At 43.9% G+C, this 18,384-nt stretch overlaps 1 protein-coding gene across 7 annotated transcripts in view; it reads left to right on the forward strand.

Annotated features, from left to right (window-relative positions):
• The window catches only part of MTMR3 (myotubularin related protein 3), a 135,864-nt gene that overhangs the window by 110,938 nt on the left and 6,542 nt on the right, over nucleotides 1-18,384 (forward strand). For all 7 annotated transcript variants that reach the window (XM_060118096.1, XM_060118098.1, XM_060118099.1 and 4 more), the window contains exons 9-17: nucleotides 889-1,002; nucleotides 5,613-5,818; nucleotides 6,354-6,485; nucleotides 7,473-7,584; nucleotides 10,562-10,757; nucleotides 11,554-11,739; nucleotides 14,332-14,502; nucleotides 15,720-15,865; nucleotides 16,632-18,048. In XM_060118096.1, the coding sequence (XP_059974079.1) occupies nucleotides 889-1,002; nucleotides 5,613-5,818; nucleotides 6,354-6,485; nucleotides 7,473-7,584; nucleotides 10,562-10,757; nucleotides 11,554-11,739; nucleotides 14,332-14,502; nucleotides 15,720-15,865; nucleotides 16,632-18,048 (2,680 nt within the window). The remainder of the gene's footprint in view (nucleotides 1-888; nucleotides 1,003-5,612; nucleotides 5,819-6,353; nucleotides 6,486-7,472; nucleotides 7,585-10,561; nucleotides 10,758-11,553; nucleotides 11,740-14,331; nucleotides 14,503-15,719; nucleotides 15,866-16,631; nucleotides 18,049-18,384) is intronic.

Consider the following 18,384-nt stretch of genomic DNA (forward strand, 5'->3'; position numbering starts at 1 on the left):
TTGCCTTCACTATTGAGAAGGAATATTGGGTTTCCCAGAGAGAGACATGTCTTGTAAGTAAAAAACCTGTCAGAAATAATGCTTTCTAGGGCACCAGCTTGACTAGTATGTGCCTACTAGTATTTTCCCTAATGAAAACAGCTTTTCTTATGCAACATGGTAAATCAACTATAATATAAAATAAAAGTTAAATTTAAAAAAGAGAAAAACAGCTTTTTCCCCTTGAGTGTAGTTTATTCTGAAGTATGTTTATAGAAATTATGATTAATAGCATATTCACATTACTAACTTGGCTTAATGGAGCTACGATTATGTATGCAGATGGGGCTGACCCATAGTGCTCTATCTGTATACCCACGGCTGCACCTGTTACCTATAATTAGGACACCCTGTTTGGTTCACATCAAAGAATATGTTAGTAATCCTATGATGTCTCTGGAAACTTGAAATTGTGGGCTCTTGCCCTTCTTCTCATGTTTCCCTGAAAGACTGAGGGTCTGGTAGAAGTAACACAGACTTCCACCTCTGCAGTTGGACTGGGCATTTGTGTAGTTAGAAATGACCCACATATTGGTTACAACAGTTACAGTGGAGTAACTGCCTCTCAACTCCCCTTTTTACATTGATAGTTAAGATCACCAGATTTCCAAAAGGCAGCATCAAGTGGAACAATCCAAGATAGTATCATTTGACATATACATAAGTAAACACTTAAGGCACCCCATTCTGCTGAGCAGGCCAAGACTCAGGTAATGCTCCTCATTGCCTTTTTACTGGCTCTGGGGTAGCTTGATCGACATCCTTCTGCTGGCTCACTCATGTCTCTCCCTCTTCTCCCCTCCCTCTCTGTCTTCTTCCCTTCTCCCTCTTCCTCACCTTCCCTGTTAGGCTGTGTGGTAGCTATCCACAGGAGCTCATAGTGCCTGCTTGGATCACTGACAAAGAACTAGAAAGTGTCGCAAGCTTCAGGTCCTGGAAGCGCATCCCCGCCGTCGTCTACAGGTAAGGAAGCCTGGCCAGACCCAGCTTGGTCTGGTGCTACTGCCCACTGCACGTGGTCTGCTGCCTCTCTTGCTGCTAACCTGCGGGGGGTGGTGGTGGGGGTCAGGGAACTTTCCAGGTTATTCTGTACTTCCTTATTGCTGAAGCTGCTCGTCCAGTCATATACCAGTAATTCATCTGGAACACTACCTGATGATTCAGTTGACACTGAAAAGAAAATTTTAATAGAAAAGTGGCTGGACTTGCTATTTTAAGATCCTTCTGACATTCTGTGGGAAGATAATGTGCTCATTGCATTTAGCTTCAGATGTTGGCCTTTGGATTAAGAGAGATGAACCCTAGAAAGTACAAATTGGGAGTGTAGATTTGAGTCCTTTGTGATTGTCTTTGTGGTTGAAACTTTGACACATGGAAGGAGGTCTGCTTTGAGAGGGAGCATTTAGAGAAGAAGGCTAGGGCTTGGCTGGATAGATGCTATCAGAGATCAAAGGAGGGAGAGTCAAGGGAGGCAGGTCCTAGAAAGGGGTGGTGGTGTGGTGACGAGCACAGATTATAGAATTCAGGTCTTCTCTCTGACACGCCTTGCTGTGGCACCTTGAGTAAGTCCCCTAACTGACCTCAGCCTGTTCCCAGTTAGTAAAATGGGAATGATGTTCTTACTTCACAGGTATGCTGCGACATCTGAATGAAGCACTGGGCTTCCTAAGCAATGTCTGGAGTAGGTTGTATTCCTGAGGGCTGCTTTTATAATTCAGTGACTAGCTAGCTCAGTTCTCACAGAATCATGTTAAATTTTTAAGAAGTCATTCCCTCTTATTTTGGAACAGTTTCAGATGTCCTTGTAATATCACATTCTCCATTTCATTTTTCCAGTTTGCAGAAATTATGGACTCTCCTTGAATTCGGGCCAAACCAGTGAGGTTTAGTTAGAAACTCATGCCAGGAGGCAGTCCATTGACATACTGAGGTTGTAAGAAGGGGTTTATTTCCTTGTGGAATTCCCACTGAGGTAAGCAGCTTGTTTAGCCCATGGAAGGCAGATTCTGATGCCCACACTGAAGAGGGAGAGATGGAAAAGTACGTATTTGCTTCTGTCCCAGAGGAACCCATTAAGTTTTCAGCCTCAGTTTTCATCACCGTTTTCAGACACTCCTAGAAAAGTAGGTCACCAAATTTACCTATCACTCAAGTGGTAAGGATGACACAGGAATTAGAGAGAGCAGTGAAAGCTGAAAGGATTAATGAGTCTTATCAGTGATCGGCCCAGCTCAAATAGGGAAAGCAGCCAGCTGCTGCTCTGCGGACAGCAGCTGTGTTAGATCAGCAGCCCTGGCATTTGTGAGGTTTGCTGACTTTGAGCATAAGGGGAAAGGATTCTCATTCTCAAAGTAAGGGTCTTTTGGTGAATTCTCCCTGTTGGTAGAGAGGCCTAAAAGTGTAGGCTGAAGAAAAACTTAGAGTAAACATGGGAAGCTTCTTTCCCCTTCCAAAGTTTATTCCAGAGGGCATAAGCTTCCCTAGCTCAGGTGGCAGGATGCTTCTGAATCCAACATGTGTTTACTGAATGTAGTTGTCTGTAAATTGCAGTAATGACTCCTGAGGTTGCTAGCAGCAGTTACTTGACAGCACCATGCTGAACCAGCACCTGATTTAGTGCTTTCTCCTATGGTGATGAGAGAGTGCTTAATTGGATTTATTATTGAAGACAGATTGCTTTAACACAGAAAGATGGTGCGAAGGGCGCCCATCTGTAGTGCAATTCACAGCTCTCCCCCTTTGTGCACTGAGTGATAGTTAGAAACTTCTAGTCATTTAGGGAGTTGATTAATACTAACTTAAGGATAGTTTAAACATTTGTATCTTTCTATATAAAATTGAAGCATTTAGTGTTTAGTAGGGGACTCATACATTGGACATCTTAATTTTTATGTTTCCTTGTTCTATTTGTAAAATGATGGAAATGCTCTTTAGTGATTTTTAGCTGTAGTGTTTTCGTTCTCTTTCATGCAATCTAAAGCATTTAGAAGACTGCAGAAAACTTCACTGCTTATTGCAGCAGTTCAGTTGCAATCTAGCTATTATAATACTATGGCCCTTAGGGAATTCCCTGGCAATCCAGTGGTTAGGTAGGACTCCTGCTTCCACTGCAGGGGACACAGGTTCGATCCCTGGTGGGGAAAGTAAGATCCTGCATGCCGCGTGGTACGGCCAAAAAAAAAATAATGTGGCCCTTAAAACCCAAGACCCAGGCTGACGAGTGCCATCTACTGTTCCTCTCCAGCATTGCTGGGAAAGATTTCAGAAGAAAAGGATGTGCAGGAAAGGCCCTGCCAGCCTGTCCTGTAAAGGGTTTGCTGTCAATCAGCTCATTGGTTACTCAGCACCTATTATAATATGCTAGGAGGCATTTTAAGAATCAGTGAGGTTTTATTTATAGTTTGGCTCCATTCAGTAGGTGACCCAATTGAATGTGTTGGCAATACACAAGTACTTTCCATTATTTGTCTCCTAATGAGGGAGGATTTAAAAACTACAAGCAAACTGATGGTTCCAGTGGAATTTGATTATTGCCAAATTTAATTTATTGCTTATGAGTTTTAGGATTGAAAACAAAAATCCTTCTCACGTTGTTCCTTGAGCAAGATAAATAGATTCAATAGTCTTTGTTAAAAATCCATCTGTGCCCTACATGTGTTATATGTGTGTATGAATATATGTTTAGAAACAATTTTAATGGGAGTAAAAGACATTGACAGTTCTCTCTAGGATATAGAATTGGGAGACATTAAAATTTTTTGCTTTCTAGCTTTTATATTATGCTCATTTATTTTTAAAGTGAACTGATTACCTCTATAACTTCTAAAAACAGCTTTATTTAGATGTCACATACAATTCACCCTTTTAATGTGTATAGCTCAGTGATTTTTTTCTGGTATATTCACAGTGTTGTGCAACCATCACTACAATTATTTTAGTACATTCTCACCACCCCAAAAAGAAACCCCAGACCCATTAGTAGCCACTCCCCATTCCCTCCCCAAGCTCCTTAGCTCTGGGTTATCATTAAATCTACATTCTGTCTCTATAAGATTTACCTATTCCGGACACTATATAAATGGAATCATAGTATGTGGTCTTTCATAACTGACTTCTTTCACTTAGGAGCAATAACATACTCAAGGTTCATCCGTGTTGTAACATGTATTAGAACTTGATTCCTTTTCATTGCCAAATAATATTACCTTTATAACTTTTTAGTTGCTGAAATTGCCTAACTAAAATTCCTAATGAGGAAAAGCTTGAGTTTTTAGAGCATCTTAAGGTAGACTATGAGTATGATTTCTGGTCTTATTTCTTTTTTTTTTTTTGCGGTACGCGGGCCTCTCACTGTTGGGGCCTCTCCCGTTGCGGAGCACAGGCTCCGGATGCGCAGGCTCAGTGGCCATGGCTCACGGGCCCAGCCGCTCCACGGCATGTGGGATCTTCCCGGACCAGGGCATGAACCCGCATCCCCCGCATCGGCAGGCGGACGGACTCTCAACCACTGCACCACCAGGGAAGCCCTGGTCTTATTTCTTGATAAAGGATCTTATCAGAGTATGGCTTATTGATGTCTATGCTATTCATTTCCTTCTAATAGTTTACAGAAGGGTGGCTGGCTCATTGAGCTATCTACCTATAGTAAGAGCAGTTGTGATTCATGAAATGTCAGGAGGTTTTGTAAAGCAGTCCACTATGGGCCAGGTAAGTATTTCAGTCCCACGTGTGGGATCTTGTTTTGAAAAGAATCCTCAAGCCAGCCCCAAGTGTACAGTTGTCCCTCGGAAGTCAGTGAGGAAACAAATGTTTGTCAGCATCTATTATGCTAGGATATTCAGGTGTAGTATTAAAAAGGAGAGATTAATACTTCATTATTAAGTGTGGTATTTGTAGTTTATTTTTTAACTGATTTTCCAAAAATAAATTTAAATATTCAAGTATTTTCTTTATGAATATTAATTTTTCTCTGACAATACACTTTTAAATACACTTTTATTATTTTGTTGGTTATTCTACAAAGGTCTCTAAAATGGTTTGATAATCAAGAAAGATGCAGATAGGTTTTGTTATTTTTTATTTTTAATTATTATTATTTTAAATATTTATTTGGCTGTGCCAGGTCTTGTTTGTGGCATGCAGGCTCTTTTAGTTGTGGCATGTGGGATCTAGTTTCCTGACCAGGGATCGATCCCGGGCCCCCTGCATTGGGAGCACGGAGTCTTAACCGCTGGACCACCAGGGAAGTCCCTAATTCTTACTTATTTATTTTTTGTCTGCACTGCACGGCATGTGGGATCTTAGTTCCCTGACCAGGGATCGAATCCGTGTCCCCTGTAGTGGAAGTGTGGAGTCTCAACCACTGGACCGTCAGGGAAGTCCCGGGGTTTTGTTATTCTTGTTGCTGTATAAGACTTCTGCCCTGAGAGGACTTGAAGCTAACCCATCACTTACCTTCAGTCAAGCTGTTCATTAAGGCATTTAAAATCTACTATCTCACTTTTTGTATGAGCACAGAGCATCTGAATGGGGCCACTGGGATGGGTACAGTTGTTGTCTTGCTCCCCGCACAGGCACCAGAGCAATGGAGCTGTCATTGCCCGCTGTGGACAGCCGGAGGTCAGCTGGTGGGGCTGGCGAAATGCTGATGATGAGCACCTGGTGCAGTCAGTAGCCAAAGCTTGTGCCTCCGACTCCAGATCCAGTGGCAGCAAGCTGTCAACTAGGAACAGTCCCCGAGACTTCCCCAATGCAGGAGACCTTTCTGATGTGGAGTTTGGTAAGGTGCTCCCTGGGCCTCTGGCAGCAGTTTTTATAGCATCTGAGAACCTTTTCTTGAAATGGCCTTCTTCTTATAAGACACAGAATTTGTTTCATAGGAGAGAGAGAGTGAAGCATCAGTTGATGGGATTGTTTGAGGAGTCATGGATCTTGGCAAAAACCAGAAGACCCTCTGTTTCAGACTTGGTTTAAGTGGACTAGAGTGTTTGTTGTCTTTCTTGCCATCGTGACAAGATGGAATATATATGTGATAGGGGACCTGCAGTGTCTCCAGACCATGGGGGAAAACACCAGGATTATGTTGTAGTCATTCTAGGACTACAGATGTAGAAATGCGGTATAGGAGATTGTAGGCAAAATAGAAAACAAACTAGAGAGAGAAGTCCTATTGTATTAATGTAGTTTTGCGTAGGTGGATTTCACTTAATCGAGTTTTTTGGGTACTGTAATAAGTGCCTGTAGTTCTTATTTTGCGACAATTCTGGGAAAAACAGGTTCATTTAGTTTTTCCTTCCTGCTCCTGATGTCCCTAGATTCTTCTCTGTCAAATGCTTCAGGAGCAGAGAGTTTAGCTGTCCAACCACAGAAGCTTTTGATCTTGGATGCACGCTCCTATGCAGCAGCTGTGGCGAACCGAGCCAAAGGAGGAGGCTGTGAATGCCCAGGTGAGGTGCACAGTGCTTTCGTCCCTGACCCTCTGTCCCTGTGAGTCCACCCCATGCCCAGCTGGGTCTTAGTTCTCAATTTGAAGTGAATGGAAAGCCATGTTCCTCATCCTGTCTTGAGACAGCCAGAGCTCCTTCTTGGATTCTTAATACTGTATGCTCTTTTTAAGGGAGAAATGGAGGAGGAGGTGCAGTGAAACCAAAGAATCTTCCTTCCCTGTGCCAACTTTTAGGTGATAAGGAAAGTAAATCCTCTCCCATAATAAGACCTGTTATGTTTGGAAACTTCTTTAGCAGCTCAATTTCTCAGCCTTCTAAACGCTTTTTTTGTGTTTGACAGTGGGTATGCTCATTACTAGCCTCACAGAAAACTCCTCACATGACTTTTACTTAGAAAACATGGGGTAGAAATTGAAGCAGCAAATACAAAACTCTAGCAAAGTGCCTCAGTCTTGACCTATAACACCCTTACTGTTTGAACGCTGGCTTTCTCCAGGGAAGGACCTGTTAGGTGCCAGTTGTGTGCTGTTGGAGCAGGTAGGGGCACTGAGCTCCTTTTTCAGATGTGAGCTAAGCTGGAATCTAAAAGCAGTTGTACCAAGGTGAAATTTGAACGCAGAAATGCATGGTTCTGCTACGTTCTTTTCCAAGAGCTTCCAGAGATGCAGGTTAGGAGAGGCCCAAGAAGTAAACCTGGGGTAAGGTGGAAGTATACACATCTTTTTAAAAAAAAAATAACAGCTTCTATTTTATATCAGTATCTTCACAAATCTAACCTTCCTTTTTGAAAAGACAGCTAAAAATCAAGCACTCATAATAAAGTCCTCTCATAATAAAGGACTGAACTAATAGGCATCAAAACATTGGCATTTCATGAGTCGGCAGCTACAGTGGGTTTGTTTTATAGCCAGTTTGCTCCTTTTAAATTTGGCCATTTGGACTTTAAATTCAACATATTTGTGTTCTCTTTGTTGTTATTCTCTCCAGAGTATTACCCGAACTGTGAAGTTGTTTTTATGGGGATGGCAAATATTCATTCAATTCGGAGGAGTTTTCAGTCTCTGCGATTGCTGTGCACACAGATGCCAGATCCGGGAAAGTAAGACCTTGGCTTTGGCTTTAAGTTTGCACTGATTTTTTTTTTTTTTTTTTAATGAGTTTGAAGGTGTCTTTCTATTTTTTGGTAAATTTCAGTTTAACTTTCAGAGTCCATGGTTATTCTTACTCCTGTGTTAGGAGCATGCAGCACAAAGGAGGAGCTGGAAGAAAAATCTAGCACTTTGAAAGGTTTAAAATGTGCAGCAAAGAACAGATCTCAGCCCTCAGAATGGAAGCATTGCCTTCTTATTTTTCCTGGGCCCTCTTCCTTTTCTTCCACATGTTTTTGACTCAGAGTAACTTAATTCTTTGTTTTCTGACATACTGTAGTGACACTTAACTTGCTATGAACTGGAATGTTTTACCGTGAAGAATAAAAATTTATTCATTATGTTCTGAAAAGGGTTAAAAATTCTTTAGACTTGCCAGTAGGTCAGTTCCTTTTACATTTGCTTCTGATTTCTAAACTACCATCTTACTTACTAAGAACATTACTGTGATTTTTATTGCTTATTAAAAATGAATGGCTGGCATTTGCTGTGAGGAAGGTGAAATAACACTCCTCCCCCCAAGGGAACTGTTTGAATACAAGATAAATTAGGAGGAATGCTCTGTAAAACAAAATGGACAGATAAATATTTCAAAGCCCCTGTTTTACTGTTTCAGGAAGGCAGAAATGGTGCCAGAGAAGACAGAATTTTCTGTGTTCTGGTGTTTGTGCTAGGTCCCATAGCTGTTTCCCTGGGTTCTGTTCAGTAGATCTCATGATTGCATCAATTTTGCAGCATTGTTTGATTTATTAAATCAAATGGCTGCTTGAACCACTTGTACTAACTCCTGGTAGCAAATGATTAAATTCATCACAGTTGCAGTCAGCCCAGAGGGTGAAGCAGTTGTCCTTGGAAATGAGATCGCTGCCCTGCTTTGGGGATTAGCAACTTGCATCTGCTATACGTATTCAGAACCTAGCTAGTAGTACTCTTTCCTAAAGGAAGGGGAGGGCATAGAAAGAGCCTGGCTGAGGATTCAGGAGATCTGCCACTAATTGACTGTGTGACTTAGGCCAGTGGCTTAATTCCTGTGGTTATCAGTTTTTCCTGTCTATAAAATAAAAGGGATAGAGTCAGTACTACCTGATCTCTAATATCTTCCATAAGTTAAAATTCTTCCTTAAAAAGCTGTTTTTTAAACTCTGAGTCAAGAAGATGTAATTAGCCCTTGCTTGGTCCAAATGAATGTCAGGGAGGAGGAGGGAGGTTGTAAAGGAAGAAGGAAATGCTTTGTCTGTCTTTGGCAGCAAATCATAATGCAGTACTGAAGCTTCCCTTGTGGATAAAAAGAAGCTATGGCAGAGGCGGGACCAGCTTATAAGCGAGCCTCCTGACACTTGTTTGCAGCTGTAGAGGGCTACAGCATGCTTAGGTTGCTACCTCAGCTTTTGAGAATAGGACAAGGGAGACTGGAGTCTCAGCACACCTCCTCCGTTGGCAGATTTTGGAGTGCAGCTTCTGTGTTAGGCATGGATGGACGACACCAAGTGGTATGTAAGAATGATTCAGTCAGGTTCAAGAGAACCAGGTTCTCATTTACTGTTTCTCCAGGGGCCAGGAGATAAATTAGTATTTGTTCTCCTAAGCCTCATCTTTTATTTTTTTTCAAGACTGTGTGAGGAATGAGAATAAGTAATCAATCCACCAGCAAAAAATGTTTCTCAGGTATTTAGTAGGACATAGAAGGTCTTGAGATAGAATTTTTATCCACGTTTTAAAAAGTAGGAACCTTCAGTGTGTGCTAGGCACTGCACAAGGAGGGTATAGCTGTGCCTGAGACACAGTGTCTGCCCACTGAGGAGTCAGAGTCTGGTTGGTATAACAAGCAAATCCATGTGAAGCCAGTGCTTATGCAGTACATTCTGGTGTTTGTTTGCCTGGAAAGACCCTCTCTTTGGACTATTCCAAAAATTCATACTCATTCCCCAAGGTTTAATAAGCCTTTATAGGCTAGTCTTGGCAAAAGCCTTCTCATAGTCCCCTGACAGAAGTATTTATTCTCTCCTCAAACTCAGAGTTTGAAGGACTAGACTGTGGTCTTAACTACAAATCTGATCACATTTTGGAGAAATTGGAGCTTCTTTGGGGGGTTGGGGAGTAGAATTCATGACAGGGCACAAGAAATAAAATGTCAACACAGTTAAAAAACCATTTGTGATCAGCTTGTGATTATTCCCAAGGGGCCATTCTTGGGATCTGATACTTCCTGAAGGCCTTTCAAAAGGTTTTTAGATCCCTGCTGAATCTAGTCTGTACTAAGCCCAGCAACTGTGTAGCCACAGGCGTACTAATTTGTGTGAGTCTAAATCATTAGTTTGGGCCCATCCAGTTTTAATCCATAGACATTCAAGACTTGATCAGTGGTAGGTGTTGGGGTGTGGGTAGTAAGCGATGTTGTCTGCACTGTTGTTGGATGTGGCATCTAGCTTGTATCTTATTACAGACATACTTATATTTGAGTTTTCTTTACCTTTTTTTTTGAGAACTTGCTGGGCAGAGTTGCTGATCATTAAATATAAATATTTTCTCTTTTCCATCTCAGTGGCTGTGTTTTTTGTTTTTTTGGGTTTTTTTGGAAAAGATTCCAGGAAGAGCTACTTTTCTTATACTGGGTAGATATACCTATTATGGACTAAAAAATATTAAATATTAATTCTCTCTGGGAAATTAGCTGTAAGATTTTTGGAACAGAAGGTGGCCCTGTTAATTACTGTCCTATTTCTAAGGCTTTCCTCTATTGCATGGTAGGGCTTGGGTTTCATTCTTGTACATGCTTTGTAAACACAGAGATTTTCTGTTTGTTTTGGCAGTGTTTTATTTGGAAGGAAAAGTCTTTGGGAATTGCTTTTTAATATGACTGGTATTTGGCATGACCCAGTATATCATAAAAATCAGCATTTCCTATCCCCTTCTGTTTTATTTTTGTAGTTGGCTCTCAGCTCTTGAAAGTACAAAATGGCTCCATCACCTGTCTGTGCTTCTGAAGTCAGCACTTCTGGTAGTGCATGCTGTGGATCGTGATCAACGACCAGTGCTAGCACACTGCTCGGATGGCTGGGACCGCACCCCCCAGATTGTGGCATTGGCTAAGCTCTTGCTGGACCCTTATTACCGAACTATAGAGGTAGGATTTGACACTTCAGGATGAGTGGGGGAAACCTTGGAGGGTTTTATGATCAGTTTTGATTGTGGTGGCTAGGTCCAGTGAAAGTGAAATTTCTTTAGTTTTGAATCATTGCTCCTTTATCTTGAGCTAAATTGTTGTGGTACGTACCACAGTGCTTGTGCCTCTTAAAAGGGGGTAGATTGTGGATAACAAGGTATTGAGAATACAGACATGTTTTCCTTTGCAGAGTATCTACTTGGATACCCCAGGAAAGTGGGGCTTCTATAGAAGGATCTTGACATGCTTATTATGGTAATGGGTCTGAATATCACCACAATGTTCTGTGGAGAAAGAACCCTATTGTGAAATAATCACCTATTGGGTTAAAGATATAAGAAAAACCATAAAGGTACCCTAAAATATATGTAAATCTGGGATGGGGAAAGATTTTACAAACATGACTTTGTAAGGATACCATGAAAGACAGAAATTAAAAAATAAAAAAGAAATTAAGGGGGAAAAAAGTATGACTTTTTTATAGTGAATGAAGGGTTAAAAATATAAATAGTCTCAACAAAGACTTAGATAAATGCTTAGTTACCACCCTTTTGATGATTATGCAGTGGAGTTGAGGGAATCGGAACACTGCCCTAAGCCTGTGTCCCATCCTTTGGCCGTGGGGCTGGGTTAGAGGCTCCTGGTGGGCTTAGTGGGAGGGCGTTAAAAGGGATCACTGTTGATGACATTAGGCTCAGGACAGTTACAGTTTGGATAGACAAGCACAAATGGGTCTCTCCTGGGTGCTTCCCCGCAGGGTTTCCAGGTCCTCGTGGAGATGGAGTGGCTGGATTTTGGCCACAAGTTTGCTGACCGGTGTGGTCATGGGGAGAACTCGGATGATCTGAACGAGCGTTGCCCAGTGTTTTTACAGTGGCTTGACTGTGTTCATCAGCTTCAGAGGCAATTTCCGTGCTCTTTTGAGTTCAATGAAGCATTCCTTGTGAGTTTGGGCTTGTGATTCTTCATTTTGGGGACCTTCTAAATTCATAGGGCTATCAATGCAAATGTTAGTGGGCCAGTTTTCACATGAAACTGCATCCTTTCTAGAATTTGAGGGGTCATTCTTCCATTTTTAATTAAAAAACAATAGTAATAAACAGGTATTTGTTTATTTAGTGAATCCATGTGTACTAAGTTTACATAAACTTTGAGTTCTTCTTTAAAATGGATGATAAAAGCACTAAACAGTAGTTAGAAATAGAAACAATAGATTTTCATCTGCTCCCTCCAGTCCATCTACCAACCCCCCTGCGTCTGTCCCACACTCTCTGCTCCCTGTCCTTTGAAGGAGGATGTACTGTCCTTGCCCTCTTCCAGCCCCTCCTCCACTTGTGCACCAGCTTCCACCCCGCTCCTTTGCTCAGCTTCACGGCTTCAGCATTTCTCCTCCCTGCCCTCTGCATCAGCCTATTTTCCTTTTTACCAGATCATTGCCATCAGCATACAAGCATGGTATAGTGCCTCCTATTTCATCAAAACCGTTTCTGGGTCCTGCATCCCCCTCTAGCTATTATCTCATTTTTCATATCTCATTTCTTCACAGCAGAGCTCCTCAAGTCTTGACATTTACTCTCTCAAACGCTTCTCCTCCCATTCCCTTTTAAACCTGGCCCAGTCAGGTGTTCACTCCACCACTTTACCAGAGCTGCTCTTGTTAAGGTCACCCGTGACCTTCACATTTGTAATCCAGTGATCAGTTTTCAATCACCCTTCTTTTTTTTAATGCAGTATAAGTGATAGATAACATTATATTAGTTTTAGGTGTACAACAGTGATTTGATATTTGTATATATTGCTAAAAGATTAACACAAAATTCTAGTTAACATCTGTTACCATACATAGTTACGAAGTTTTTTTTGTGTGATGAGAACTTTTAAGATGTCCTCTCCTGGCAACTTTCAAATATATAGTACAGTATTACTAACTTACAGTCACCCTGCTGTACATCACATCCCACGACTTACTTATTTTATAACTGGAAGTTTGTACCTTTTGACTGCCTTCATCTTCTTTGATCCATCATTAAAATTTGGCACAATTTAATCACTCCTTTCTTGAAACACTTTCTTCAGTTGACTTCCAGCACACCGTCTTAGTTCTCCGCTTCACCAACTGGTCCTTTCTGTCTCCTTTGCTGGTTCCTCCTTCCCTCCCCACTCGTGAATGCTGGGAGTGCTGAGCCTCCTTCTCTAGGGATTTCATCCAGTTTGTTGGCTTTAATTGCTCTCTGTGATTCCCACATGTATACGTCTTCAGCTCAGATCTCTCTCTCCACTTAACTCCAGGCTCTCATCCACTTGTGACTACTCAGTATCTCCACTTGGATGTCTTAATGGTATTTCAAACTTAACATGTTGAGAACTTAGTTCTTGATTTCCATGTGTCTCCACCCCAAAACTTACCTTCCAGAAGTCTTCCATCTCACCAAATGGCAACTCAAACCTTCGATTCATTTAGGGCAAAAACTTTTATGTCATCCTCAACTCTCCTTTCTTTCATATTCCATATTCAGTCTGTCAGCAGATTCTGCAGCTCTGCTTTAAAAATATATCTAAAACCTGATAACTTATTGCTACCTGTGCTGTTTCCAGCACTAGTCTAAGCCACCACATCTCCTGCCCCAATTCCCGAGTCAGTCTAGCAGCCTGAGGAATCCTTCTAAAACATGATACAGACCATATCATTCCTCTGTCAAGAAACCTCCAATGACTCTGCTTTTCACACAGAATAAAAGTCACAGTCCTTAAAGTGGCCTGCAAGGCCCTCCTCCAAGGCTCTCTCCACAGTCCTTAAAATGGCCTGCAAGCCTGTCCAGCCTCATTTCCTCCCATCCTCTGCCTCATGCAATGTCTGTCAGTTCCTCAGAAGTTGCAATCCTCAAGTGCTCACCTCAAGGCCATTGTGCTGGCAGTTGCCTCTGCCTGGAGCAGCCTCCTCTCCCACCCCCGGCTGGTATGATCTGCTCTCTCATTTCCATCAGGTCTCTAGAGGCCAGTGAGCCTTCTCACGCTGCCCTGCATGTGCTCTGGCCCTCTTACCCTGCCTTATTGTTGTCCATAGCACTGGTCACCCCTCCCCCTACAGCCAGAGCGAGCTCTACCAGGGCAGGAGAGCCGTCTTCTCACTGTTGCCTGTCAAGCACCCACAGAAACGTTTGGGGTATGTGAGATGCTCAATAGCAACTTGCTGAATGAAAAGCTGTTTAGAAGTTCAGACTTGGGTTGCACACTGACCTGCTCCTATGCCCAGTTTATATGGGTAGCCGTTAACTTGGGACCTTGGGGACTGTTTACAAGGGAGGCCAAGAGGATGGGGGTGCCAACACCGTCTTTGCTTTTTTGACTCAGGAGTGATGGTGGCTGGGGTTATGAGGAGTCTGCGATTGGGTGGCTTACTTGGGTCCCCCATCCTTACCAAGCGTGAACTGAAGTGCACATCAGGGGCGTTGGGGAAGGTGGCTTAGCTGGGCTGACCTTCCCCCAGAAAATGTGTACCCATTGCTTGATTTTGCCTCATATTGGACTCCCATAGGTGAAACTGGTGCAGCATACCTATTCCTGCCTGTTTGGAACATTCCTGTGCAACAACGCCAAGGAGAGAGGGGAAAAACATACTCAGGAACGGACATGTTCTGTGTGGTCGCTGCTTCGGGCGGGCAACAAGGCTTTCAAAAACCTACTGTATTCCTCTCAGTCAGAAGCCGTATGTATTCTACAGTCTTTTCTCCCTCATCAGCAGAATGAATGTGGGGATGGGGACATATGGGATCTTTTTTGAAAAGTGACTGTTTTCTCGAAGGCATCTCAGTTGTCTCTGGATGGAGTAGTTCCATTTTTTCCCAACCACTCTGTCCTGAGAAAGGCCTGTTTTCTGGTTATTCTGCCCTGCTTCTGACTGCTCTTTGTTCAGGGTGGTTTTATTTAACAAACATCTCTACTTTGCCACTCTAGACATGAATCTTTTCTGGCACCTCCGCCAGAGCTTAACTTATTTCTAGCATGTTCTGTCTAACAAGTGGAGGAGGCACTTAAGTTGTTCCCTGGATGCCCCTGACAGCTCAGAAGGAGCTGCAGGCCCCCAGCACCCTTCCAGTGTCAACAGGCAATGATACCCATTGCAGCATCTGTCTCAGCAGAAAACTGTGTGTGACACTAGCAGTGTGTCTGTGTTATCCTCTGCTCACATGGAGAACTGGCAGGCCCTTTAAGACTTTGTTCCTCAAAGGAACACTTTCTGTTAAGCAAAGGAGGCACTTATATCTGTGCATTGGTACACAGTAATGTACACAGTAATGTTCCTTTTGTCAGAATGCATCTTAAATTCTAAAGTCACAAGGAAGCTAATCAGAGGTTACATTGATTTGCTGGACTATTAATTAATAAACCTCTCACTACAGTTAAGTAGTCCAAGGAAAGATTGAAGCTAGCTGCTTCTCTCTCTCCTGTGCCTGCTGGGGAAGTAACAGTACAGAAGAAAATTCCCTCCTTTTCACTTGATTAATTTAGATGATCCTATAAAACAGGTTTGATAATGTTTTCTGAAGCCAAGCTTTTGTACTAGGGAACTAACTATCACCGTCTAGCAGAATGACTCATTTTCTTGTGCAGTAAAAGCAACAAATTAGGTTGAGAAAAGCCAGTCATTCAATAAAGGTGACCTAAGAAACAACTAATGAGAAATGGATTTAAAGAATTTTTTTTAGATTTTCATTCCCACAGAGGCTGTCAGGTGAAAAATGTCCCGTCTACCCACCACCCCCCGTGATAGAGCTGCATCCACTCATGCTAAATGCCCCTTAGAGATGATGCAGGACTGCTGGGCGTTCCTGCTTGGTGCTTGCTTCTTCACTCTCATTTCAAGACATTTCTAACAGACTTGTTGGAAGTTGTTTAAACCTGTGTCCACCGCTCTCTCTTCAGGTGCTGTACCCTGTGTGCCATGTGCGTAACCTGATGCTGTGGAGTGCAGTGTACCTGCCCTGCCCATCCCCGTCCACCCCCGTGGACGACAGCTGTGCACCATACCCAGCCCCTGGCACCAGTCCTGATGATCCACCTCTGAGTCGGTGAGCCTGGGGCTGATGCCAAGACTGCAGGTCCTTTGTGGATGTACTCCTGTGTTGGGATGCATCCAGGGTTGGTTGGAGATCATGACATTGTCTGGTTCCACACATCTTTCTTAGATCTCTGAAGTTTTCTTAGGGAAGGTATAAGGGTTTTGGGCTATAAGGCTGGAAGAGCCTTGTTCCCTGTAGAGTACTGGGCCCTGTTGCTACATCACTCTCTTGCATGCACCAAGCAGTTCCTCAGTGATGGAGCATATCCTCTGGGTTCCTTGTGACCCTCTGGCTGGAGTTTCAGCCACTGCTCTGTGCTCCTGCCTCCCTGCTGTGACTTCCTGTCCTGGGCTTGAAAGACAGATGCAGTCAGATGATAGACAGTCTGGCTTTGAGACATATGAATTAGCTTTATTGAATTCAGACTGATGAATAATAATTTAAAATATTGTAATATCAGAAGATCAGCAGTGCTACTTTCCTCTGCCACTAACTGAGAAACAGCAGTATCATGAAGAATATCTTTTAAAAATAGCATTTGCTATTAGCTTATTTGTATGTGTTGGGCATGGGGTAGGGATGGTGCCACAGGAATAGAAGTACTCATCCTGGAGCTCTGCCTTCCTGCAGTCTGAGCCTTACTCCAGATGCGCCATGGCTCCTTGAGTAGCCATAATGGAGCCGTTTATGAAATGACTGCCTGTTAAAACCTGTTGTCTCCTACTTCCCTGTGAACAACCTCATATCCTCATTTCCCCCACACTCCTTCCTTTAGGCTACCAAAGACTAGATCATTTGACAATCTGACCACAGCCTGCGAGAACACAGTGCCTCTAGCCAGCCGGCGCAGCAGTGACCCGAGCCTGAATGAGAAGTGGCAGGAGCACCGTCGCTCGCTGGAACTGAGCACTCTGGCTGGTCCTGGAGAGGAGCTTCTGGATCCTGACAGCCTGGGGAAGCCAGCCAAAGTGCTGGGTGGCGCCGAGCTGTCTGTTGCAGCTGGAGTAGCTGAGGGGCAGATGGAGAATATCCTGCAAGAGGCCACCAAAGAGGAGAGTGGGGTAGAGGAGCCTGCCCACAGGGGGATGCAGGAGGTCGAAGAGGAGGCTCTTTTAGAAGAGGGGAGCAGGGGGAAGACCCCTGAGTGCCCAGCCATTGTGCTTCATCAAGAGCCAGAACTGGGTGATGCTGCTCTAAGGAGCCACCATCCAGGCACCAGCCTTCCTGTGCTCTCACAGGGTATTCCTGAGCAGCAGGGTGGGCACAGTATTCTCCCCAGTTCTCTCCAGGAGCCCCCCCGGGGAGAGGATGCCCAGGAGGCCCCTGTGGAACAGTCTCGAATAGGAGCTATCACACAGGACAGGGAGGAGGCAGTCCTTCCAATCTCAGTAGATGTGAAAGTCGGCTCTGGTACCTCACAGTCAAGTTCTCTGCCCTCCCAAGTTTCATTTGAGACCAGAGGACCAAACGCGGATAGTTCCATGGACATGTTAGTGGAAGATAAAGTGAAGTCAGAAAGTGGTCCCCAAGGCCATGATAGACCTTGCTTACCTGCCAGGGTAAGCAGTGACAGGTTCAGTGGCAAGGAGGAGCTTCCTCAAGCCATGGAGCCCAGGCCTTCAGAGAGGAGCCTGGCTGAGAGGCCCCAAGTGGGATCTCTGGTGTATAGGACTTCCCCCAGCAGCACCCAGAGCCCAGCGAATTCTCCTTGTGCCTTGCCTTTAGCCGAATGTAAAGAGGGGCTTGTGTGCAATGGTGCTCCAGAGACTGAAAATAAGGCCTCAGAGCAGCTCCCAGGGCATAGTACCCTCCAGAAGTACCCTACCCCCAATGGGCACTGCACCAATGGGGAGACTAGTAGGAGCAAGGACTCACTGAGCCGCCAGCTGTCTGCCACAAGCTGCAGCTCTGCCCACTTACACTCGAGGAACTTGCACCACAAGTGGCTACACAGCCACTCGGGGAGGGCGTCTGCAACTGGCAGCCCTGACCAGCCTTCCCGCAGTCACCTGGACGACGACGGCATGCCTCTGTACACGGACACTATCCAACAGCGCCTGCGTCAGATTGAGTCGGGCCACCAGCAGGAAGTGGAGACCTTGAAGAAACAAGTCCAGGAGCTGAGGAGTCGCCTGGAGAGCCAGTACCTGACCAGCTCCCTACGCTTCAATGGGGACTTTGGGGATGAAGTGGTAAGTACACCGTGGTGCCTTCATAGCTGCACAAGGAGACAGGGCACACTGAGTTGGGGCACCCTTTGTACAGATTTCTGAAAGAACTGGAAAGTTCCAGAATTGAGAGAGGCTGGAGATCAGCCTCAGCCAGGTGATTGGCAGTGTTCTTTTTCTTTCCTGTCTTGCTTACTTTCCACAAATATCCTGTCTAGACAGAATAAGGAAGAGAGTTAGCACTCACTATGTGGTTGGTCAGTTCTCTTTGGAGAGAGGATCATGCCTTGAGAAAAGCGTGAACTCCTGGGCAGAATAACATTTGTAGGGCAATGTCAAATATTCCTGTGAAATCATAGT

The sequence above is a fragment of the Mesoplodon densirostris genome, chromosome 15 (genome assembly GCF_025265405.1).
Source record: "Mesoplodon densirostris isolate mMesDen1 chromosome 15, mMesDen1 primary haplotype, whole genome shotgun sequence".
Classification (NCBI taxonomy): Eukaryota; Metazoa; Chordata; class Mammalia; order Artiodactyla; family Ziphiidae; genus Mesoplodon; species Mesoplodon densirostris.